This window comes from Dreissena polymorpha, chromosome 13 (assembly GCF_020536995.1).
Source record: "Dreissena polymorpha isolate Duluth1 chromosome 13, UMN_Dpol_1.0, whole genome shotgun sequence".
NCBI lineage: Eukaryota > Metazoa > Mollusca > Bivalvia > Myida > Dreissenidae > Dreissena > Dreissena polymorpha.
In genome coordinates, this window is record NC_068367.1 from 64,213,414 (window position 1) to 64,240,126 (window position 26,713).

A 26,713-nucleotide genomic window follows, 5' to 3' on the forward strand; every position below is an offset into this window, starting at 1 on the left:
ATTAATATATCTAACATACGCACAATTTTTAGTTTTTAAGTACACAAACCGTTTTCGTGCCCCCCACCCCCCTCCCAAAAAAAGCTAATCAAAGTTTTAAAAATACTCAATGCTTGTCCCATCTAAATACATAACCCTGGACGAAAACCAGGACGAAATGTGTTCATTTGAAACAAAAATCAGACCCAATATATCCCAAAGTTCTGTGTCCGACACGCACACCATGCATTTAAGTATTATGACATTGACAAAAATATTTAATAATATTTGCAGAGTGTTAACTTTAAATTGAATAGAAAACCTTTTGAATTGAATTCGCATGTGGGCTTCACATTCAGAGAATTTTTATAACTTCAAACACTTAAAATAAAAAGAATCACAGTTTTTAAAGGCGGAGTAAACATTTCACCCTCATTAGCCCGTATGAAAAAGACCTACGCAGTGTTAAGGATTAAATCGGAATAATATTTTCAAAGTCATAGACGCGGAACATATTTATGACAGCGCATTTTATTTGTGCATTGTCACTATGATACTAACTTAGATTTCATATTGACATAATACATCGACATTTAAGATATTCAATTTATTATTTCATCTTCTTTTTCGAAATGTCACTGATATTTCAAATATATTTATAGACATTTTTAATGTTGAAAATTTATGATCACGTTTATGTTTTGTGCAGCAAGCGTCAACATGAAACTTTGTTATTATGTTTCGCTATAAATTGCCATTTTCAACACTGATAGTATCATTTTGTCGCCGCGTTTATGGGAATACGACATTTAAAAGAATTTCAATACTTCCAATTAGAATCTGCATATACCGAACGATGCTATCAATGCCCATATTCACTAGCTTATTCTTAGACGTAAAGCGAGATTATACGATTTTGTGAAATATTTATGAATTCATATAAAATATGTAAAAAAACTTATTATACATATATTTCAATATAAATTAAAATAAAAGTTCAGAAGAACATGTGTCAAAAAATGCGAAATAAGCCAGATATTTAATTCTGAATTCGAAAATGTCTGTACAGTTGAATTCGGCAGCACGTATATCATGCATATACGATGTGAATCTAAATTTTGTTTTAGTGCAGATTCGTTCATACGTCACAAAGACACAATTTTGTTTTACGGATAATGTTAATTTCCTGCAACGATATATATTCATACGACACACGAACACTAATATATGTAATGTATGTATTATACCAGTCGTGATATTTTAATCAATGTAAACTAATAATTGTAAAACATACAGTATTTTAGAACTTTTGTAGCGAATTTGCCTGCCTTCGATCAGTTTGTTAATAATTATAGTAGAGTGTAACCATTGCTTTAAACGGCATCGTTCTCTTACCGCTATTCGGATAAAATAGATCGGACGCTAGCATTTTCAATTTGGGTAATACATATATTTTTATTCTGAAATTAATAATACAATTTGCAGTAATGCCTTACAATATCACTTTTTACTGCATGACTATAATGGGTAACTCACTTATGAGAATTGAATATTTTTGAATAGTATCTCATTGCTGTTTCATAAGGCTGATGTAAATTAGTTTTCACCCATTTTGTAGAATAGTTTCGTCTAGGTTATCACGTGACTTGTCTGTATATAGGCAGTGGCTTCTCTGCATTAGGAGGATTTCGACGTTGGTTCTCAAGGCGTACACATCGAATATTATTAGGTAAATAACTGTAGCTTTCTGTCTACTGAGTAATTTCACATTGTGGTCGGAAAAGTGACAGAAATAGTTGTTAGCAAGGGCTTGTCTGCTGAGTAAACCTAGGTGGAAAAGCGACAGTCTATATCTAACGCTTACAGTTTAAGCTTTGACGTTCGTCTACGCAAATAGTCTCAGATCAGTTTCATCCATAGTTTCAGACTAGTCTCATCCATAGTTTCAAATCAGTCTCATCCATTGTATCAGACTAGGCTCATAAATAGTCTCAGACCAGTTTCATCCATGGTTTCAGACTAGGCTCATCCATAGTTTCAAACCAGTCTCATCCATAGTTTTAGACTAGTATCATCCGTAGTCGCAAACCAGGTTCATACATAGTTTTAGACCAGTTTCATCCATAGTTTCAGACTAGTTTCATCCATACTTTTAAACCAGTTTCATCCATTGTCCCAGACCAGGCTCATCGATAGTTTCAGACTAGGCCCATCCATAGTCTAAGATCAGGCTCGTCCGTTGTTTTTATGTATTAGTTTGTTATATTGACCCGGTTTTGTTGATTTCTACTGTGATTTATTGTATGCACCAATCATTGTTCCAAATCCTTTGTTTCTAATCACACTGGTAAAGCAGCCAGGCGGAAATATTATATATCCTTGGACAGAGTGAATTTCAGTCTTGTTAAAGTCACCTTGCACGTTACAAAATTTGGCGCCCAACGTGGGGCACATTAGAACGTCATTGGACATTCGCTTATTAACGACCCGATCATGGACATTAGTCGGAACAGAGATTTAGAGCTTGAAAATAGCATGCTAAGACGAGAGCTGCATAACTTGCAGCTAGAAAATGAGATAAAAAGGATGCAGCATGAGATTGATGAAACCAGCATGAGACTCGAAATGTTGGCATCGACGCCATTCAGAACAGATATAGAACTTGGCAGATCGGAAGTTTACTCATTAAGGGACGGTATAAAGTCTGAGAAGAAAATATCATCAATGCTCGGTTCTTCTCCAAAACCAAGGAGGTTACTGCCCAAGACGCCAGTCAATGGAGCATCTAGGATGGACATTGCCTGTCAAACTGAACAGATAAAAGACAACAGACTTGATAGATTTGTTACCAAGCGGAAACCTGAATCACATATTTTGGACAGGGAACCAGCCGGTCCAACATCAAGGGACGAGCCCCCAACAACTTCGAAGCATGGGATGAAGGTTAAGCCAGCCACATACGATGGGGTTGGATCATGGGCCGACTACAAGGCGCATTTTGAAGCCTGTGCAAAGCTCAACGGTTGGGACAGTAACCAGAAAGCAATGTATCTATCTGTGTCTCTCAGGGGACAGGCACAGGGAGTGTATGGAAACTTAGCATCTAAGGATGCAACGTATGAAGACTTGGTGCGAGCGCTTGAAGAGAGATTTGCTCCGCCTAATCAAACTGAGTTGTATAGAGTGCAGCTCAAAGAACGGCAGCAGCGAGCGACAGAAACAGAACGGCAGCAGCGAGCGACAGAAACAATGGCGGAACTTGGTCAGGACATTCGCAGACTTACCATTCTGGCCTATCCAAAAGCGCCGCAAGATGTGAAGGAGACGCTCGCAATGAAACAGTTTGTAGACGCACTAGTAAACTCAGAAATGCGCCTGAAAATTGAGCAATCCAGACCTGTAGATCTCAATGATGCTGTACGACATGTCGTCGAACTTGAGTCGTTCTACAGGGATGAACGTCGTCAGCAAGGCATGGTGAGACTTACTGTAACTCAACCTCACTCCAGTACGAACGAGATGGACGTAATGCGAAACACAATAAAAGGTTTGCAGATTACTATAGATGAGATGAGCAAACGTCCGAAAAATGTTTTCTCGGATAAAAGACAAGGATATAGGCAACCGTCTCAGCACATCCAAACCTATTCAAATTCTAGCAGACAGACCCCGCCTATCGCTAATCGGAAATGTTTTATTTGTGGATCAGACAAACATTTTAAGAGAGATTGTCCCCAAAAAAGAGGCTTTAATAATCCCAAACACAACGATATGCCATTCAACGTCAGAAAAACTAGCATGATTAGTTCAGCAGGAATGTATGCGACGGGACAGGTTGCCTGTCGAAATGTTGAGTGTTTGGTAGACACTGGCGCCACACTCACTTTGATATCATGCGATCTTTGGGATCTTATTAGGGATAAGCATCAGCTGTCGAGTTTTGAAACAGCACTCATTAGTGCAAGTGGGAATAACTTGACAGTTACAGGGAGTACAGAGATCGCAATTGGATTTGCAGGGAAGTTTTATCCCATTAGAGTTGTGATTGCTAAGCTAGACGTCGACCTTGTTTTGGGTATCGATTTCATGAAAAATCACCAAGCTATGATAGATGTGAATCAGGATTTGCTGGTATTAGGTAAAAACGAAATTGACATGCATTGTATTGGGGACGTCAAGCATCGTCCCGGACAAAAGCATCGAAACGCCGATGGTTTAAGTAGAATTCCCTGTCGTCAGTGCGGACTATCAGGACGTATAAATACCGTTGGTATGGTCAAGTGCGCCATGACTAAGGAGAATGTGATCTGTGGGTTGTGTGATTAGGTGTTTAAGAAGCATGATTATTTGCAAAAACACCTTAAGATTCAGCACGGCATCGATAAGAAGGCCAATAAGAAGAAGTCGGAGGATGCAATGAGTACCTGCAGTATTGGAGAGGATCCATGTGTTGAATTGGATTTCACTGTGGAGAATGAGGAACGGTTTGATGCAAATGATCAAAACATGAGTGTTGGAAGTAAGGAAGTTGCGTTGAAGGAGTTGGATGAGAATGCTTATGCGGTCCTGAAAACGTCAATGCCGTTACCGCGCACAGTGATTGACGAAGATGGATTAGAAGCAGCGCCTACGACGAGAAAGGCCACGTCACCATTGCCACCAGGAATCAAAAAAAGGATAGAAACTGTTAACAATGAAAGTTTGAAGAAGAAGTGTGAGATAATCATCAAACAGGACATGACTGAGTTAAGTAAGAGGCATAGCGTTACGGTTAAAGAGGATGGGGAGGACGTATTCACAAACTCGGTGCTTGTGAGGAGGGACATGGCGACTGGCACCAACAGTTTCAATATTGGCCAGTACCTGCGGGCCAGAAACATCTGCCCGTCTAGCTTGCGGATTGTGCTCGGCGATAATGGACGTGTTAGGTTTGAATTCGATATGGAGTGATTTGATCTTTAAACTTCGTGCATTCAGAGGGATACGAGCCCCTAATTATACTATGACAATGTTGAACCCTTACTAAGAGGATTGTGTTGTTTTATTGTGTTTTTTTTGGTTTTTTTGTTTGTGTTTTTTTTGTTTGTTAGACGTATGTATTGAAAGTCAAGTTTGTATCGCGGTGGGAAAACATTTAATAGTTCTGTAATTGTTTCGTCTGATTTGTTTCGATGTTGTTGTTTGTTTTGTTTTTGATGTTGTTTATGGTCTCGATATTGCATCTTGTATAGTTTCATGTATAACCATGTGCAGGTAGCACATATAGTTTAAAAGATTAAAAGTTTTCATCAATCAATGTTCGGTTATTTTAAAATCATGCACGGGACGCATGAAACCGGAGGCGTGGGTAATGTAGCGAATTTGCCTGCCTTCGATCAGTTGGTTAATAATGATAGTAGAGTAGAACCATTGCTTTATACGGCATCGTTCTCTCACCGCTATTCGGATAAAATAGATCGGACGCTAGCATTTTCAATTTGGGTAATACATATATTTTTATTCTGAAATTAATAATACAATTTGCAGTAATGCCTTACAATATCACTTTTTACTGCATGACTATAATGGGTAACTCACTAATGAGAATTGAATATTGTTGAATAGTATCTCATTGCTGTTTCATAAGGCTGAAGTAAATTAGTTTTCACACATTTTGTAGAATAGTTTCGTGTAGGCTCATAAATAGTCTCAGACCAGTTTCATCCATAGTTTCAGACGAGTCTCATCCATAGTTTCAAACCAGTCTCATCCATAGTTTTAGACTTGTATCATCCGTAGTCTCAAACAAGGTTCATCCATTGTTTCAGACCAGTTTCATCCATAGTTTCAGACTAGTTTCATCCATAGTTTTATGCCAGTTTCATCCATTGTCCCAGACCAGGCTCATCCATAGTTTCAGACTAGGCCCATCCATAGTCTAAGACCAGGCTCGTCCGTTGTTCTTATTGATTAGTTTGTTATATTGACCCGGTTTTGTTGATTACTACTCGGATTTATTGTATGCACCAATCATTGTTCCAAATCCTTTGTTTCTAATCACACTGGTAAAGCAGCCAGGCGAAAATATTATATATCCTTAGACAGCGTGAATTTCAGTCTTGTTAAAGTCACCTTGCACGTTACAATTTATTCGTCAATCGCGGTTGACGGTCCCTTTTACCCTTTACCCCTTATGAAAGCACTTTAATGGTTTGTAGTCCCATAGAAAATCTAAATAAATTATATAAATATTCTTTACTACAATCAAGTGTTTAAGGCTTCATTTCAACTTTAAGAAATTGATGTGCAGCAAACAGCAAAAAACCTGAACAGACTGCGAGTTCTGGTTTTATTTATGCTGCAATAGCCATTTTGACATTGCTTCTGTTGGGGAAAACTGTAAAATTAATGGTATATTTTTGCGGGCTTCCTCAGCAATCTCGTTTTGACCATTAGCATGAAAAAAAAGATTTGATAGTTTCGAAATAATCGGTATTCAACGCGTGAATACTTTTGAATGTTGCCTGTATATCATTTACTATTATTATATATAATAACATTGTAACTATCAGACGTGTGTATATGCAACATATTTTTTTATGCATTCTTTCAATATTCAATGTATGTAGCACAAAACTATAAAAAAATAAAAAGAAACGTTTATTTACCCATTTATGCCTAGCGTCTAGAAAGAAAGGCCTTGGCAAACAGCGTAGACCAAGATGAGAGAATTTCTGTAAGAAATATTCTAACTACAGAAAAAAATATACTAGACAACCCTAATTTGGGAAATAAATTGATCCAATTAACAAGGATGGGGGAGTCCACTAGGCATAAATGGGTTAAGCAAAAAAGGACGCTTCTGTAATAAAATTAGGACGCTGTGTATAATTTACAAACTTCGTACCACTGTCAGATGCAACGTACATAATAGGAACATGCATGAGTATTCATGTTGTTGGAAATCCTTACAATGTGATAAAAACAAGCAAATTCGTTGAATTAATATTCCCCGCCTATATACCTCTGGACACAAATGTGTTATATTTGACACTAAAAAAGCATTTTTTTGAAGATACAAAGGGCCATAACTCTGTTATTATCAGATGGTGTACAAGGCCATTTGGCGTGCATCATCATATTATCAATATATATACTCATACCAAGTTTCAATGAAATCCGCAAAAGCACTTCCAAGATATGGCTCCGGACACAAAAGTGACGGACAGACGGACAGCCGGACGGACAGCCGGACAACGCCAAAACAATATCCCTCCGCCTCTGGCGGGGGATATATACTCGTACAAAGTTTCAATGAAATCTGCCAAAGCACTTCCAAGATATGGCATCGGACACAAAAGTGCCTAAAGTAAAAAGCATTTTTTCAAGATACAAAGGGCCATTACTCTGTTTTAAACAGATGGTATACAATGCCATATGACGTGCATCATCCTCTTATGCATATATATACTCATACGAAGTTTCAATGAAATCCGCCAAAGCACTTCCAAGATATGGCTCCGGACACAAAAGTGCCTATAGTAAAAAGCATTTTTTCAAGATACAAAGGGCCATAACTCTGTTTTTAACAGATGGAATACAATGCCATTTGGCATGCATTATCCTCTTATGCATATATATACTCATACCAAGTTTCAATGAAATCCGCCAAATCACTTCCAAGAATTGGCTCCGGACACAAAAGTGCCTATAGTAAAAAGCATTTTTCAAGATACAAAGGGCCATAACTCTGTTTTTAACAGATGGTGTACAATGCCATTTGGCATGCATCATCCTCTAATGCATATATATACTCATACGAAGTTTCAATGAAATCCGCCAAAGCACTTCCAAGATATGGCTCCGGACACAAAAGTGCCGGACGGACGGACGGACGGACAGCCGGACGGACGGACGAACAACGCCAAAACAATATCCCTCCGCCTCTGGCGGGGGATAATAATTCACATCGAATATTGCGCTGACATTAACATAACTCTTTAACATTGTTAGATAGATCGATCAATGGCTTCGAACGACTTGCTGAATTATTAACTGTTTTTTGAATGGCGATGATGTGAGGTTAATGTTTATTTACACGTAATACTTTTTGGAATAGATAATGCATAAGCGTGGATAGAGGCTGGTAATCGACCGGTTTAAACCCTTATAATTTGCTTTTGATTTTCTAACTAGGTGACCCTAATTCTAATAATATTTTTTAATGTTTAGTGTATGTGTTGCATGTATTCTCATGATTTTTTAGACAAATGTTCATTTCGCATAAATAAAAGACATACTGAGGTGTACCAAAGTTTCTCACCTGATATTGAATCGGGAATGCCTCTGTTGTATTTTAAAGGTACATGTATTAAATTGTATTGTCATTTATAAAAAACAACCTTTTTATCAAGAAAATAAAACGTAACAATCGTGTACTAGCTTTGTTTATTTGTAATAAGGAAAACATCGGTAAAATCGTCTAATACTTCTACTATCGCACTACTAGATAAAATAGTGCTAATCTATATAAATTTATAATGGACGGTGTGAATTTGAGTAAAATACACGCGCAAAACAAATACAATTTCACATTTAATGGGTATATACGCAAAGCACCTTTTCCATTGCATGAGGCTAATCCTTTAATATTTCAATGAGTCTATATTTGCACACATTATGAACATAGTTTTTACAAAGTAATCAATGGACATACTCGTCTTTTGAGACGTTAGGCTCTAAGTTGGTAGATGAACGTTTATTACTGACTTTGAAACAGTCATGTTAATCTTTCGATTATACTTACCTAATACTAAGCGTTGGTTTTAATTATATTTTAAATAGAACAAGGTGCAAGGTACAAACTTTTAGGACTTTAAATTCAATCACGTTTTAAAGGCCGTAATTTAATGTAATTTCTACAGCGGAAGTGATTTGGTATTAAAAATTATTTAGCCGACTCTTAGTTTATTTCCGCGTTGATATTCTGCTTTAACACGCTCTACCTTTCTCTGTCGATTAACCTTTTTCGTCGATTGGTGCGTGTGAACGAAATGAAGATTGGAAATCATTAACCCCGTATGAGTGTCCTTTTTGATGAATGATACCGAATCGTGAACTGAGCAAATAAATGATAACTCTGATAAATCTACAAACACGCCTTAAAAACATCCACTTCTCCTGCACTAAGTGCCACAAGGGCGTTTGATAAAAATAACTTGTCTAATATTTTAAGAAATAGTGATAGTTGTTCTCATCTTTCCAGCATCATAATTAAAAGCAGCAGTAGATGACGCAGCTGTCATTATTAGCTTTAGGGCAACAGCAACTTCATAAATGACCTTAATTCTACTTACATGTTATTTAGTCACTATAACTACTACTACTACTACCTCAAAAACTACTACTTCCTCTTCTACTTCTTCTTCTTCTTCTCCTTCGTCTTCTTCTTTTTCCTCTTCTTCTTCTTCTTCTTCTTCTTCTTCTTCTTCTTCTTTTTTTTTCTTCTTCTTCTTCTTCTTCTTCTTCTACTACTACTACTACTACTACTACTACTACTACTACTACTACTACTACTACTACTTCTACTGCTACTGCTTCTGCTACTGCTGCTGCTGCTGCTGTTGCTGCTGCTGCTGCTGCTGCTGCTGCTGCTGCTGCTACTACTACTACTACTACTACTACTACTACTACTACTACTACTACTACTACTACTACTACTACTACTACTACTACTACTGCTGCTACTACTGCTACTACTTCAACTACTACTACTACTACTACCACTACTACTACTTCTTCTTCTTCTTCATCTTCTTTTTCTACTTCTACTACTTCAACTTCTTTTGCTTCTACTACTACTTCTGCTAATTCTACTCAACCAACCAAGAAATACAACAACCAAATATAACGCTCTAATCATATTGCCGATGTTTATCACCCCCCCCCCCCCCTCTCCTAGCGCAAGAGTGTTTCCTCATACTACCGAGTTATGATATGAATATAATTATCTTGTACTCCCAACTGACAGATACAGAATGAGGAAATTTTCGCTTCGTCATCGTGAGAACGCAGTTTTCTCCACATAGTTGAATACTTGTTGTAACGGATGATCATTTGTTGATAGTCGCTATTAAAATCAAAAACCTTTATGTCATAATCTTCAATAAAAATACAGACGGTTAACATTAGTATTTGTAGCACGTAAAACCAATGCCTATGCATATTTTACATTTGCAAATTAGTGTCGTTTTACACAGTCTGTTTGAAATATACCGGACTTTAGGCTAGTAAAGTCGATTTTATTAGCGAGTTAAAGCATTAAAATAGGCGTCGTCCTTATTGCAAAACACGAACGGATCTTCAAGCAATTATACAATCGTTCAAACATGTATGTCTTTAATTACAGTTTTGAATGAAAAAACATGAATATGGCACATTAGAAAACACACCATGATCGGTAGTCAGATTGAAGTCGCTTTCCAAACGTGTCCGTTACATATGTTCTTAAATTTTTAATTTGCTATCATTTGATAGAATTAATGTATATATTAGTTTAAAAAACAAACAAATACAAAAAAAAACACAGAAAAAAAACAACAACAACACCAAAACATGATAGTTAAAAGATAGTTTGACAAGACCCTCTGACGTTTTAAAAAACAATATTGCAAACAAGTACATATAAAAACAGTTAATTAAATAAAACATCCGATAAATTGTTGATAAAAGATACGAGATCTTAAATTGAGTCGTGTTCTGAGAAAACTGTGCCTAATGCATGTGCGTTAAGTGTCGTCCCAGATTAGCCTGTGCAGTCCGCACAGGCTAATCAGGGACGACACTTTCCGCTTTTACGGTATTTTTAGTTTCAAGGAAGTCCCTCCTTACCAAAAATCAAGTTTAGGCGGAAAGTGTCGTCCCTGATTAGCCTGTGCGGACTGCACAGGCTAATCAGGGGTGACACGTTACGCACATGCATTAAGACCAGTTTTCTCAGAACAGGGCTCTTATTATCAAATCCATATCTGAATTATACACGAGGTGGAAATCTTTTAATGATTAAAACATGCGACGAGAATCGGGTTCTCTTGATGATTATTGTTTAACAACGATAACGATTTTTGAGCTCATTCTTTGAATTGGCCTCACCAAACATTTTAATGCCTTTAAGTGTTGAAGACCATTCATTAAAGAGAAAATGTAGACACATTCGGGTACTTGAGTTGAGAGTGCGGTGGATTTTAACAGCTATAGATCAACTGTGTTTGTTTTGTAAACCCTTCGCAATCGCTGGTCATCTTATAGTAGGTTGTAACCGTGATGAAGCAGAAAAACTACACCGAACCTTAATGACAATATACATGGTTGATGGATTTGGGCTTACGGGACCTGTCACAAGGATTACCGGACGGGATATCGGTTGTAAGATGTTAACAGACGACTTACTCAACTTCGTAAATTCAAACACTATCCAGCCCCGGAGTGCTCGTTATAATATTATCACTGACGCGCCAGTTGTCAATATGTCGAACTAGTACTGTTTGATAACGTTTGTTTTCATAAACGGACGACGTCCGTCAATTTTGAAGAACATAACAAATAACATCATTTTATGGGAACCGAGCAGGGAACAGCTTCGTTTAACCCATTTATGCGTAGCATCTAGAAAATGGGCATTGGCAAACAGCGTAGACCCAGATGAGACGCCGAATGATGCGGCGTCTCATCAGGGTCTGCGCTTTTTGCATAAAGGAATTTCTGTAAAAAATATTCTAAATATAGAAATAAATAAACTAGACATCCCTAATGTTGGAAATAAATTGTTCCAATTTAGAAGGATCGGAGAGTCCACTAGGCATAAATGGGTTAACATAGTCAAAGAGACTTGAACACGTAAACGGATGGGATCGATATATAGCGTTTAGAAGTGTTCGTATTTATTGACTGAATAAAAAAGCTCTAAACTTCACACTTTGTCCTTAATTATTCCGAAGACATTAAAGTGATAATAAAAACTAATAACATCACAATTCAAGTTAAGTAGCAATAAAAGACAAAACAGTTTAAATGGATTTCCTTTTTGCTTTCTAATAGTTGAATACAAACCAATGTAAGAACTCCGGACATTGCTGTGGCCATGGTGATAAGGTGACATTAGTACATACCAGCCGCGTTCTGGGAAAACGGCACTAAATGCATGTCACACACGCTTATCATTGACGACTCTTTCCGCTTTTATGGTATTTTTATTTTACAGGAAGTCTCTTCTTAATGAAAATCTTTTTTCACTTTTTACAATATTATTATGCAATTATACAAACGAAGTTCGTTTTTAAAACATGACAGTGGCAAAACTATGTAAAACTACGACTATGATTGTGTTTGTTAACAAATCATACTTCTTACTAAATCAAATTGATTCAATTGATTCAAAGGCAGACATTTAACTGCCGATAAAATATCTGTCATATAAGTTATTCCTGAAAAAATGTCTAATAATGAGTTAATAAATGAAACAGAAAGTGACAAAAGAAAAGGTACGCGTGAAGAATAAAACAAAGATTTAAATTATTGATATCGTGCACTTGTTTTCCATTATCCGAGCGACATAAAACCTGTCATATATTTTATGAAGACTAGATAAATCATAAAAACTATTTGCTTAAGGACGAAGAAACGTTGTCTTCGAAGCTTACAATACAATTATGAATGTCAATAATCGAATCGACTGTTCACTCAATATATCATCAATTTCAATGCGGTTAATTTCCTCAAACACAATAATTATATCTGTGTTATTTTATCTATAAAATACACTGTCATGGTAGAAACGCCGTCAAAGATTCCAGAAAGTAAAATGAGACATGCGATTATTCAAACAGGGTTTAATACATGCGCGTTAAGTGTCGTCCGTGATTAGCCTGTGCAGTCGGCAAAGGCTAATCAGGGTCGACACTTTCCGCCCATACTATATTTTCGCCTAGAAGATACTTCCCTTTGATAAACATTACAATTAAAGCGGTAAGTGTAGTCTCTGATTTGCCTGTGCGGGCTGCACGGGTTAAGATGGGACGAAACTCTACGCACATGCTTTAAAACCCGTTTTCCTATAGTAAGGATTAAATGCTTCTACGTGTCAATATATGGTACACTTTAAGGTTAATGAGGTGTTCCGCTTGAAAAAAACACTGCTATGACGTAGAATTTGTTGGGACAAACTCTATCGGGCACGGACTGATGTCCGTGAAAATCGGATGTTCTGAATAATTTCTGGTAGAGCTTGAACATAGTCGAAGAGACCTCCCCATGAACACGGATAGCAGCATCGATATATCTTTAGGGAGGGTAAGTATTTAATAACTTAAATTATACCGCTCGTTTCCATGTATAGGGGTTTGCAAATATATGGAGGTGGTAGTTGAAGTTCGAGAGAGGTTGACACCCTTCGAAAAGCTCGTTATCGTGTCGATAGGCGATTTGACTTGCTTCTAGAACAACTCGTATCAAATTTGCTGACGCTATTACACATACCATGATGGTGATTCTTTCAAATAAATGCGAACCATATTCTGTGCACGATATCACTTAATAACACAAAATAAAAAAAACGGCATACACAAGGAATCTTACAGATATGTAATGATTCTACTGGCAGCCGTTAACCCTTGGGAGGTTACGACTGCGATGAGTTTGGTTGGATAAGATCGATGAAACAGACACATATACATATACAAAGTGAAGAGCTCAAGCAGAAGAGAAACCTTGTTAAACCGTCCATGATGTCGTTTACTTATGGCAACCAACCAATTGCCAAACATTGAGGCATAAAAATTGCAGCAAACAAGAAACAGGTACACATCATAAATACAAAAATTAACAAAACTTTTGTCACCGCCTTGAACGGTCAATCCAAATTTTCGGAGGTACACTCATCATTGGCCCATAACTATAAAAAAAATATTAAAGCGTAAAAATAACCTCATATCACAATGATTCATTTAAATAGAATACAGAGAGCACTTTCCAATTTAATTACCCTTGTACTACTTAATAGTTGGATACTAATAAAGAAGGGAACTCCGGACATTGCTGTAGACACGGTCGATTAGGTGACACTTGATACATATGAATGACCGCGCAGCATACCAACTCATTTATGGGAAAGGCTTTCGGGCATTAGAGGTATGGCGACTGTGATAGTTCAAGCGACTTTGAGTGTACTCTGTATAAATGGTTCGAGCTGATAAACAGAATGGTTGCATATGCTTATAGTGTACTCAGGACACTCAATTTCTCTATGACTATGCATGTTTTGTTCTTTGAACACAACCACATTTAAGCGCGGTCCAATTCAAGATACGAGTAATGTTCTAAAGAGTTTAAATAAGTAACAAAACTATTACAATAATATAAAGCATGCAACGGAATTAAAGAAGTCATGCTTATCTCGTAGATTGTAATTATTGGTATGACTGGTGTTATAATCATCATCATCATCGTAATTATTATCATCACCAACATGTAAGAATAATACCATTCATATTAACACAACACAACAACACCCAGAAAAACACATCATATCACATCCCACAACGATTTGCGTTCACAGATCGTCAAATCAATGATGTGGAACCATTTTAAATGTTCTTTATTATTAAAATAATAGACACACATCTACACAACAATATACTTTTTATTACGGCACTTAATTTGACCTTTATCGAGTATACTAGTTTCCCATCGCATTTCATAAAATATATGAAAAACTGGGTTAAAAAATATTCATGCACGTCTTTTTCAATTTTAGATTTGTGAGACTCATTGCGGACTGGGTGTTGATATTCGATAATGCGCGAGGACTATATTTATTAATGACTATCAAAATAACAAACTCCTTAGCAACAACGTTTCGTTCACTTGCTCTTTTATACTTTGAAAGACTTTCATTACAATAAATATGTTATTTTACTTTATTTTCGATTAGTTCTCATGTTCCCATTTAGGCACGCGTGAATTTACGTAGGTTTATGCATTTCAAATTTAAAGAGGTGTGCCTGATTTATGTGCATGCTTGTTATGACTAAATGAGGTCCTTTCGAATTGTAGTTGTATTACTGGTATGAGAGTGATGGGGTGGCTTGGGGGTTAGATGGTTGAAGGTTGCGGAACATACAAATGGGGTTAGATGGTTGAAGGTTGCGGAACATACAAAGGGGGTAAGATGGTTGAAGGTTGCGGAACATACAAAGGGGGTAAGATGGTTGAAGGTTGCGGAACATACAAAGGGGGTTAGATGGTTGAAGGTTGCGGAACATACAAAGGGGGTTAGATGGTTGAAGGTTGCGGAACATACAAAAGGGGGTTAGATGGTTGAAGGTTGCGGAATATACAAAGGGGGTAATATGGTTGAAGGTTGCGGAACATACAAAGGGGGTTAGATGGCTGAGGGTTGCGAAACATACAAAGGGGGTTAGATGGTTGAGGGTTGCAGAACATACAAAAGGGGTAAGATGGTTGAGGGTTGCAGAACATACAAAGGGGGTTTGGTGGTTGAGGGTTGCAGAACATACAAAGGGGTTAGAGGGTTGAGGGTTGCAGAACATACAAAGGGGCTTAGATGGTTGAGAGTTGCAGAACATACAAAGGGGTTTAGATTGTTGAGGGTTGCATAGTATACAAAGGGGGTTAGATGGTTTAAGGTTGCAGAACTTACACAGGGGGTTAGATGGTTGAGGGTTGCAGAACCTACAAATGGGCTTAGATGGTTGAAGGTTGCGGAACATACAAAGGGGGTTAGATGGATTAGGGTTGCAGAACATACAAAGACACTAAGCGAACCAAGGCACTTACCATGAATCTAGTATGGCAACGGAAAAGTTTGTTGAAGGTTGCGGAACATACAAAGGGGGTTAGATGGTTGAGGGTTGCGGAATATTCAAAGGGGGTAAGATGGTTGAGGGTTGCAGAACATACAAATTGGGTAAGATGGTTGAGGGTTGCAGAACATACAAAGGGGGTTAGGTGGTTGAGGATTGCGGAGCATACAAAGGGGCTAGGTGGTTGAGGGTTGCAGAACATACAAAGGGGGTTAGATGGTTGAGGGTTGCAGAACATACAAAGGGGGTTAGATGGTTGAGGGTTGCAGGACATAAGAAGGGGTTTAGATAGTTTAAGGTTGCAGAACATACAAAGGGGGTTAGATGGTTGAGAGTTGCAGAACATACAAAGGGGGTTATATTGTTGAAGGTTGCAGAACATACAAAGGGGTTTAGATGGTTGAGAGTTGCAGAACATACAAAGGGGGTTAGATGGTTGAGAGTTGCAGAACATACGAAGGGGGTTAGATGGTTGAAGGTTGCAGAACATACAAAGTTGGTAAGATGTTTGAGGGTTGCAGAACATACAAAGGGGGTTAGGTGGTTGAGGATTGCGGAACATACACAGGGGATTAGATGGTTGAGAGTTGCAGAACATACAAAGGGGGTTAGAGGGTTGAGGGTTGCAAAACATACAAAGAGGGTTAGATGGTTGAGGGTTGCAAAGCATACAAAGGGCTTTAGATGGTTCAAGGTTGCAGAACATACAAAGGGGTTAACATGGTTGAGGGTTGCGGAACATACAAAGACACTCAGCGAACCAAGGCACTTACCATGAAGCCAGTATGGCAACGAGATAGAGTTATTCATTCAGAGGCTAACATTCACCATGACACATTGGGCACTTACAAAATATTATTAACCATGTATGCGTAGTGGACTCGTCCATCTTTCTAAATTGGATCAATTTATTTCCAAAATTAGGGATGTCTAGTATATTTATTTCTATATATAGAATATTTCTAATTTCTTAAAGCAAACAGCGCAGACCCTGATGAGACGCCGCATCATGCGTCGTCTCATCTGGGTCTACGCAGTTTGGCAAGGCCTTTTTTCTAGACGCTAGGCATAAATGGGTTAAATATGCCAAGTCTGAAGTCATAAGCATGAAGGAGTATTTTTGTGTGAAAACAAGGACCACGACACCACGATATATTTACGTATAATAAGTGCGTTTTTATGGTAAGAAACAGATTTACTGGCAAGCGTGATTTTTTTTTAACATTAAAGCCGTTTATCATGTTAACATAAAGTATAGAAACAAGGTTAACGATTGTAATACGTGTTCTGTAACTGAATTAGAGGTCGTCCTTATCTCATTGTAGATAAATCAATTATGACTTGTCGTCTTAAATCTGTTTAAATACGCGCTTAATAAGGCTTCATTTACCCTTTTGACATTTCGGACACCCGTTTAATACGTTCATCAATCACACATAATGAAGTGTGTATAATTGAAGCAACAAATTACAGATTTATTATGTTAATACGAGTCTGTTGTTTGCAAGTATTGTGTGGTTGGAGAAACACCGTTGCAGACAAATGTGTTACAATTTAACATTAAAACATAGTCGTACATTGTAGATACACTATTTCGTACAAAACAGATGTTTCTAGTTGTTTCTAGTTAATTTATGATCAATTACACTTTCATAATTGTCAACAAGTATATGAACCAGTCTGTGGGAAAACAGAGCTAAATGCATGTGCACACAGACTAATCTGGGACGACACTTTCCGCCTAGCCTTGATTTTCTTTTAGAAAATACTTTCTTTAAGCGAAAAGTACCATAAGATTGAAAAGTGTCCTCCCTTATTAGCCTGTGCGAAATGCACATATTATTTTGAGTCGATACTTTAAGCACATGTGTATAAAGCCCGGTCTTCAAAGAGCGCAGGTATATATGAAAACAATGGTTCCCTTTATTTTGAAGATTTATGGAATTGATCAAAAACTTATCATGAAAAAAGATAATGAACACAAATTTAAGCTTCATATATTCCTTTAACAAATTTTAGTATACACAAACAACATTTTTGGCGTCAATACAATCGAATATTAATGCCTCTTAAACGTTCGTAAAAAGCAGATCGATACCGGGAAGATGATTAAAACCATGATGCAAAGTAATACATCCCTATAAATGCCGATATACAATTTTGGATTAGCTTGTATCCGATCTAACATGAGTCGTGATCTGAGAAAACTGGGCATTATGCATGTGCGTAAAGAGTCGTCCCAGATTAGCCTGCGCAGTCCGCACAGGCTAATCAGGGACGACACTTTTCGCTTTTATGACATTTTTCGTTAAAATGAAGTCTCTTCTAAGCAAAAATTTTTTAGGCGGAAAATGTCGTCCCTGATTAGCCTGTGCGGACTGCACAGGCTAATCCTGGATGACACTTACGCACATGCATTATGCCCAGTTTTCTCAGAACGCGACTCACATGTATGCTCATGCCTTGAACAAACAACAGCATACGACTCAGTTAAAATAACTAAATGGATTGAAAGATTCGTGCTATTTTACTTTATATTATAAAAATGAAGACAATCAATAATATTAATTAAAAATTCACAATAATTTAGTTGCATTATGTGCATAAATATTATCTTAACTATTAAACCATATCAACTTCATACTACACTAATCGTAAAATCAAAAAATATCACTTACTGTGTACTGTTTGCAAATTCGACATTTCCACGCACGCGGTTTTAACTCTGGAATATTACAGATTATATCAGAACTATTTTAATCGTCTGCTGAACAGTTTCTCTGACTTTAATATATATATTCTCAAATCGCTTCGTCATCTGGATGCAAAGTCGGCCTATTTATAACTCTCTTAACGTCGCACATGCGCAGAAGAACTAGTAATGTTTAAACTTGTAAACAACAAATATTGAAAGAGAGATAACTGAACAGATAAATGCGATTTCACTTCTACAATTCGTCTATCCAAAGCGTTGCTATTATTTAAATCCATACATCGCATTGGATCACATAAATTATTTGTTTACGACGCATGTACCCACATTTTACGGATGCATGTAGATAATGAATAGTGTTCAATAATCACTGCAACAAATGCTCAAATAATTACAAGAACAAGAACAAATTAAGACCCATTACTTAAATAATGCGGCTAGATTTATAAATATTGCAATCTTTGAGTAAAGTTTACTTTATGTTCGTAAGCTTTTTTGTGATTGTTTCGTCTGAATGCACACACGTTTGCATATACTGGGCCTGTTTCTTAAATCTTAGATAGTAATCGACATAAATTTCAGGTTATCGACAGTATAAATTATTCACTATTTCTCTCTGCAACATAAGCTGCGTATAGTGCGAAACATTTCGTAGCTAATCTTCCAATGAATAAGGTCCATGGCGATTTCCAATCAGTCTCTTGATAAATTATTTAGCAGGTTATGCGTAAAGAAAACTATAAAACTGGAAATGATATTCACGACGCCAGTGTTCAGTGTAGAACAGTACGCCATTATTATTCTTAACATAAATTTTCGTTCATAGAGTTGCTATGCAACACCATGCAGTATGGCAATATCGCGCAAAGAACCTGGTCGATATGTCAAATGCCCATGTCACATGTAAAATACATGCTTAAGGGTCCAACGTGGACAGAGTTTTAAATAAATAGAAGTGATAAGCGTGCCCATGCTGGGTGTTTGGTGTCACGAGAAAAGAACTGGACCAAGGCCAATGTAAGAACTTATGGTCAATGTCAAATACGAAGCGGAACATATGAAGCGTAGAATTGTCCAGCATGGACAAACATTTCGGACGAAGCAGTAGTAAAACTTATGTGTGTGTCTTGTGCCGTGACATTTGTTCACGAATAGAAACAATCTTAACAACTCAACATGTAAACTAGAATGTTTAAGAAAGTTCGCCCGTGGTTGTTATTAGATTGGAGTCACGGCTCTAGATGTAATGGGCATGACACCTCAATACTTATCCACGACGCGTAAGGAAGCCTCGGAAAATCTGCGGATAACTGCCTCAATTCTATCTTAAAAACACGATAATTGCCATAGCTATAAGTTCAACCTAAATATAATTAACCATCATTGTCAAAACATTAAGCATATAATGTTCGTCGAATTAATATAATTTTGGGATGAAACATACATGAAAACTTAAATTATTTCCTTAAACGGTCTTGTCAAATTATGGATCAAAGACATGTCCGATAATTAAAATGTGCGTTACTCGATACAATGTCAATTCGTCTTGGTGTTAATTAACGTGCAGCTATTGTTGTTTCAGTATAAATTTTTAAGTTCATTGTAACAGATTTCAAAACCAACCTTTCACTTCAAATGTCATAAACGCTCACGTGTTATCAACATTCCAGAGCAGAGAATATAAAAACTCATCGTGGTAGATCGAACAAGATTCTTAGAACGACTGAATTTTAGAATTTAAATTTATGACATTGAAACAATTCTGAAAATACCATTCCCAAAAGACCGTTAGCTTCCCCTATCAGTCTTAATGCACAAATAATCCATTAACTGCTATAAGTATCTTTCTATGTTTGATATTGTGTAAGTTTTGTTTAACGGTGAACCTTAATCAAAACATGTCGCTGTAAACAAATATTAACCATACTTTCATTTTTTTACAATAAACGAGACAAAAACCACTTCGGGACACCAGAGATAGAGCCATTGGTTATTTCCCTTGAAAATAATGACCTTGCTTATCAATCCACACGACTTGCATGTGGTTTAAAGTTGATTACATGCGTGCGTTTATAAACATGCACCACATTCAAAAACACATAATATCTGTTTCGGAGCGCATTAAAATTGGTTTTATGCCTTTCTTTATGGCCAATTTTAAATTTGAATATTTTCGAATAAAAAATAACACTCGAATATATCAATCCTTACATAGGTAAGGATGACACACAGCATACGACCCATACGGGTCTTTCATCATGTTTATGGTTGGGCAAATAATCATTTGTTGAGAGATACATTTAATATTGTATTTTCATCGAGTAGTATCAAACTATCAATACTAACATACCCAGGGTGCAGAATCACGTGACTTTTTGGGGTTCTACATTTTAACTCTATTGGATTTAAACACGACGCTAAAAGGTGCTTTATTTCAAATAACCTTTTTAAACAAGTTTTCTTAAGAATTTCAACTAGTGCATAAAAGACAGATTTTTATTTTGCGTATGCCAATGTGAAATGAATATTAAACATGAACGTTTATACATTATTTTCATCACATGGAATGTGAAACGATTTGCACTGACACAAATAAATAGCTTTTGCTAAAAGTAACGGTTTGAGCACATAAATGACATTTCTAAAAAATACGAAATTCTTTGAAAATTCCTCTTAATGACATGATACATTTTAGTTATATAACATATTTTGCCTGGAACATTTACACAAAACTAAAATGTACCTTGTAGATGAAGTAATTGCGAACCCTGAGCAGGAAAGTTTGGAAACTCAGGGTAAGACTGGCTGCAAACAGAGTGTAGGGTGAGTTGTGCGTTTGTCTCAAGGTCCTGAGTAAATACGCTGCTACTGTTAATACCCGAGCAATGTCCCCGAGCTTCAAGGTTCAACTGACCAGAGATCCTATTTGAACCGATCTGTGATTGCAGAGAATCATGTAGGATTGTAGAAGGACCGACTCTAAAAAGAACATCACTGAATTATAACCCTTTTTAAATAGACATTCATACCAATAAGTCTTTTTTTGTTGATTTAGATGTTTGTCTGCTTTGTACAGATTTTCAGTCTTATAACATCGGTCAGTTAGACTTGAAATCACATAACTTGTATTTATATCCTTTTATCTAAATAGCATGTTGGTGAAGGGCTAAGCCAAGATTTTGTTTATCCAATCATCAAGTCTGCATGGACGTACCATGTAGGATAAAATGTACTCCATAGCAATTTATATGTTGGCAAAAGTGAAGTCTATGAGATAAAACAGACTGTTGAAACTAACATTGGCCTCATTGAATAAATGCCGTTTAAAACACAAAACAAATATGTAAACGATTCCCCATTCCATGATTGTGTGTGAGGCATCTTATACGCTGTGAAGGCCCTATGTCGTACAAAGCTCCCAAAAGATCTTAATTGTCACTTAAGACAAAATGTTTATTAGCATTTACATTAAAAATTCATTGTTCAGCTTATTGTCAACATCATGCAGGTCTTATTAGGGATGTTTCTGTCTTCATGAGCATAACTAAAATTAATGATGAAAGGAACATACATTTATTTTTCTCATTATTTTCAAATTGCAAACTGACACAGTTTTGACAAGACCATGTTCTTGTATTGCTTGTCAATATGTCTGATAATGTGTAGCGTTGTGTACATAATATTTTCCTTTTAATGATACACCACATCTGTAGAAGTATTTGTCTTAACTGCAAACACGTCTTTACTGTTGTGGATTTAACACAACTTTCTTACTTTTTGTCACTTTTGCCACATATTAACCGATTATTTATTAAGTTAGGTCCTGTCAAAATATATTTGACATCTGCACTTTTTATGTATACTCATTGAAATACATGATTAAGCATTTAAAAAACCGTATTTCGATATCGTACCTTTCAGAATTGTTTTACACGTTTATTTACATAAATGATGCCATACAATTCACTGCACTGTAATGAAGAATTTTTAGCCTTTATTTAAAACAAATCGATGTGCAAATACGATTAGTTTAAAGCTAATTTTAGCTTGATTGTATTGAAAGCCACAATTTTATTTATGCTTATCTTTCTTAACACTTTTATGATTCTTAATTGGTTGTACCAGAACTTGTACTTTGTGTCATATGGGAAGATCTTGAAAATGCTCTAATGTATCAATATTTATTAATGCATTCATTCTACATGTTATGGTGTTGACCTATTATTATCAACCACCTAAGTCGTGTGTTGCCATAGACAAATACACGTCATTGTTTTTTTACGTGATTGTTTTATAGTGTTTACACTTATCTAACACAGTCGAGATATACATAAAGCGATGTTCAATTGATTAAGCCACATAATATGGACCCCAAACATGTAACGATCTAAACTCATGCACGCGCTACGTATGGTGTTTCAGACTTGCTTGGATCATTCAATTAGATAGAAGGACGCTAACCTTTGCTGCTGAAAACATGATGCAATCTCAGATAATAAATTAGCCATTTAAAGACAATCTCTTTAAAAAAAAATACGTGTTACAGTAACACTAAACAAATTTGGTCTATTCAAGGTATTATCGACCTTGTGCCCCTGATTAAAAAGATTAACCACATATCAATCTATGCAGTTATTTTATACAGGTTTCGGGCAAATTCTTAAGTTGTTTCAGTTAGTACTGCCAACAAAAATAACAGTTTGCATAAATGAAGCACTAAAATGTCAAAATTACTGTTAATTGTTTGATATTGTTTGTGTATATAATACGCAAAATAGTTTTCGGTGGAAATCAGGTTTTAGAGAATGCTGGAATACTTGTTCATTTGTCGACCGGTTATTTCTAGTTCCGGTTTATGTGATATTTTTCGGCTTGTAGGCCAAGCAGTTACGATTGCTTATTCGGCATTAAAAAAGGACGCAACAATCACGGTAAAAAATATATATAAAACGGTTTTATCGCACCATTTATTCAAGAGGAAAAAGTTTGCATCATTATTTTTTATGAGCGCGGGAAATATTGCACACTTTGTGACGGGGTCCGTAAACGAAGTAAAAAAGGTCCTTTGTTGATAATACAGTTATCTTACAAATTATCGATGAAAAGCGTTTCAAAATTTGACATTATGGTTCCGAGGTCTGAAGATGAAAGGATGCATCCTTTTATTTTCAGAGAGTTTACATAATTTTATCTCCAACAAATCTCGAACTGCAAATCAATACATATACCAAAACAAACAAATGCAATGTTCGTGACAAACAATTATTGCACTCTCTGTGGTAAATAACATACAAACCACAAACACAATACCGTATTTATCAAATGAAATGATTTTTGAAACAAATACGGTTTTGTGTTCGCAATGTGCATGGTATTTAGAAAAGACAGAACGGTAATGGTTTAGCGCGAAATATGCACGGGTTTCACGTTCTGTTATTTATATGCGTTGTTAATCTATTGATACGACATTCGAGTTGTGTATTTGACCAGGATAATATAAAATGGAGGCGAGAGAAAGCTCAGCAGACAATTAGGGCGTCCATGGTCGAAATGCAGAGAAATCCGAACGAGAAATGCTTTGACAAGAGGGAGGATTTTCAGCGAGGGACACAACAGGCATCATATTTGAGAAAAGGTAAGACTATATTTTCTTTTTACTTTATTGATAGTCAGTTTACATGTAATACATGTTTTTACCTTTGTGAAACAAGTTTATTATCTAAGTCGCTGTGTTTATTTGGCTAAAACTGGTTTGATTTGGGTATAATTGTTTTGCTCACGAAGTAACAGATAGATAGGCGGGTGGGCGGGCGGGCGGGCAGTTTTATGCAGACTTAAACTTTTGCGTATTGAAGTATGAATGTGGGCGATGCATGTGTAAACATTATTATTTACTTATACATTGTGTGCTAGAAATGTTTCTTATTGCATTTTACCCTCAAAATGTGCATAACACACTGATTGATAACTTGAATATCACAAGCATAATGTGGATAAAATATGCTTACTAGTTTTAAAACACAATTATCGAGTTTGATGCAAATCACGTTTATGAAACTATCAGAATAAGTTTACTAAATGACGTAGATTATCTTATGCCTCTTGATACTTATTGACCGACTAAGGAAGAAATATTGCTTTTCAGCTGATGAGATAGCTTATCAGTGCGTTTCTGATAAGAAGTAATCTTCGAGTATTGCATGCTTTAAACGAAACTTTGCACTGTTTATTCAACCACTGGACCAGGTCTGCATTGAGTGCGCGATGGTCCCCTCCAAAGGTAAACATATACCTTATCGTGCTGCAAAGACGCAGTTAACATAAACGAGTGCATGAAGATAACCACAAACCTCGACAAAGAAGTACGTTGAAAACTTTAGGTATAATCTTTAAATTAATGAAGGTGAAGGATAACTGGTCTGCTTATCTGAAAAATCAGAGATTGCTAAAGGCGGTATCTATGCACACTGCATATGTTATCGGCACAGAACGTCAAATTTGAATCATTGTTAACTAGAAAAGGCACATCTTAAGTTACGAACGTAATGCATTCTGCAGTTAGATAATAAGACATTGGAATAATGTGACATATCAAACGCTTAATACCTAATGTACAACTCTACCGTAAAATATATTATCACGGAGAAAGTTTCTCATAACACGTAAGCAACAATTTCACATATGTTAATGAACACTATTGTTGGAATAGTATGCAAACATAGAATACGTGCAAAAGACTGTGACATCTAGAGATATTAATTTGCATGTTTTGTCGTGTCAAAACAGAATATACACCAACGGTAAAATCCATATTCGTATCTTAATATTACAACAATTTAACATTGAAAGATGTTTTCCATGAAGCTCATAAAACGGCTGATACTAGCGCTTTTATTAGCATGTATTTGTTATCCTGTGTTTATTGTCATATATGGACTGACAAAGTTCACATCCTCAGGAAAAATTAATACTAAATTTAAGAGTGCAAGGAATGCGATGGGCCTGGAAAATGAGGTTCGAGTGTTTAACACTTCTATTGACTATTCAAGTGCAAAACAGATTCACAAATGTGTTGATATGAAAATAAACACTCTGGAAATCACACCGATTTGTGTATACGATCCAGAGGTGGATTTGTTTGTTTCCAAATACATCATAAACGAAGGGAGTTGGGAAGGCGCTCTTATCTTGGAAGTGGTTTCCATACTTCGCGGTGATCCTAATCTAGAATTTTTCGATTTCGGTTGTAACGTCGGGGTGTATACTCTTGCAATAGCTAAGTTCGGGCGGCGGGTCACAGCACTTGATGCCAACCAGAAGAACCTCGAGATGCTTACTACGTCACTTCAGATGGGAAATCTTACCGGAATGGTAACGCTGATCTGGAACGCGCTCTCCGACAAAAAAGAATTAGTGGGATTTAAAGAAAGGGAAACGAACGTCGGAGCTTTGCAAATGGTAAGCGGTGTCATGAACAACAGTATTGTCACCGATGAGAATAGTTCGATGGCAATTGCTCTAGATGATTTAATGCCAATGCTAAGGAACCGACCCGTGGTAATAAAAATGGACATAGAAGCGTTTGAACTCAAAGCGATGATTGGTGGAAAGAAATTTTTTGATAAGGTAGATGTAAAATTTCTTTTGATGGAATGGGTTCATCATAAAGACTCCGATGACGGCGCCAGAATAATACAGTTTTTAACATGCAGAGGATTTAAACCGTCTAATCCACTGGAGAGGTCAGTTACGTTGAAAATTGATAACCGAAAGTCTTGGCCGGAGGATGTTTTGTGGATAAAGGATTTAAACTGGATTATTTAATGCTATCCTATTCTTAAATATGAATTATTCGGGTACAGGGCTAGCACTGTGTGTAACAAGTTATGCTATTTGTTGTTTGCTGTTTCATAAACTAAACAGTAGTTTATTAAATAATTAAAAACTGCAGTATGCAGCATCAGCGTTGTTTATATTGACTTTGATATATTGTCTGTGTATAGGCATACTGGTAGTATATAAATGTACACTATGATCCATTGGTTTTCAAAGAAGTTATCAATCGTTCAAGTAATTAGGTTACATAAACAATTCGATGTTCCGTAATGTGGTCAGTTTAAAACTAGTAGGCAGAGTTTGAATGGTCTGTTTAGAGACAACAACA

At 36.5% G+C, this 26,713-nt stretch overlaps 3 protein-coding genes across 7 annotated transcripts in view; 2 read left to right on the forward strand and 1 right to left on the reverse strand.

Moving 5' to 3' along the window:
- LOC127855585 (probable thiopurine S-methyltransferase) overlaps positions 1 to 26,713 on the reverse strand; it is a 288,200-nt gene that overhangs the window by 132,790 nt on the left and 128,697 nt on the right. The window contains exon 1 of one of the 5 annotated variants that reach the window (XM_052391319.1): positions 18,515 to 18,572. The exons of 3 other annotated variants lie outside the window; for them this stretch is intronic. In XM_052391319.1, coding sequence (XP_052247279.1) covers positions 18,515 to 18,539 — 25 coding nt within the window. In that variant the 5' untranslated portion in view covers positions 18,540 to 18,572. Of the gene's footprint in view, positions 1 to 18,514; positions 18,859 to 26,713 lie in introns of those variants that run through there. One more of the 5 variants, XM_052391322.1, reaches the window with a different exon arrangement.
- The window catches only part of LOC127855579 (uncharacterized), a 142,624-nt gene that overhangs the window by 28,162 nt on the left and 87,749 nt on the right, over positions 1 to 26,713 (forward strand). The window lies entirely within an intron of this gene.
- Positions 24,024 to 26,499, forward strand: LOC127855584 (uncharacterized). Its single transcript, XM_052391317.1, has 2 exons — positions 24,024 to 24,184; positions 24,695 to 26,499. Exon 2 carries the CDS (start codon positions 25,399 to 25,401, stop codon positions 26,371 to 26,373), a length of 975 nt encoding a protein of 324 aa, XP_052247277.1. The 5' UTR covers positions 24,024 to 24,184; positions 24,695 to 25,398; the 3' UTR covers positions 26,374 to 26,499.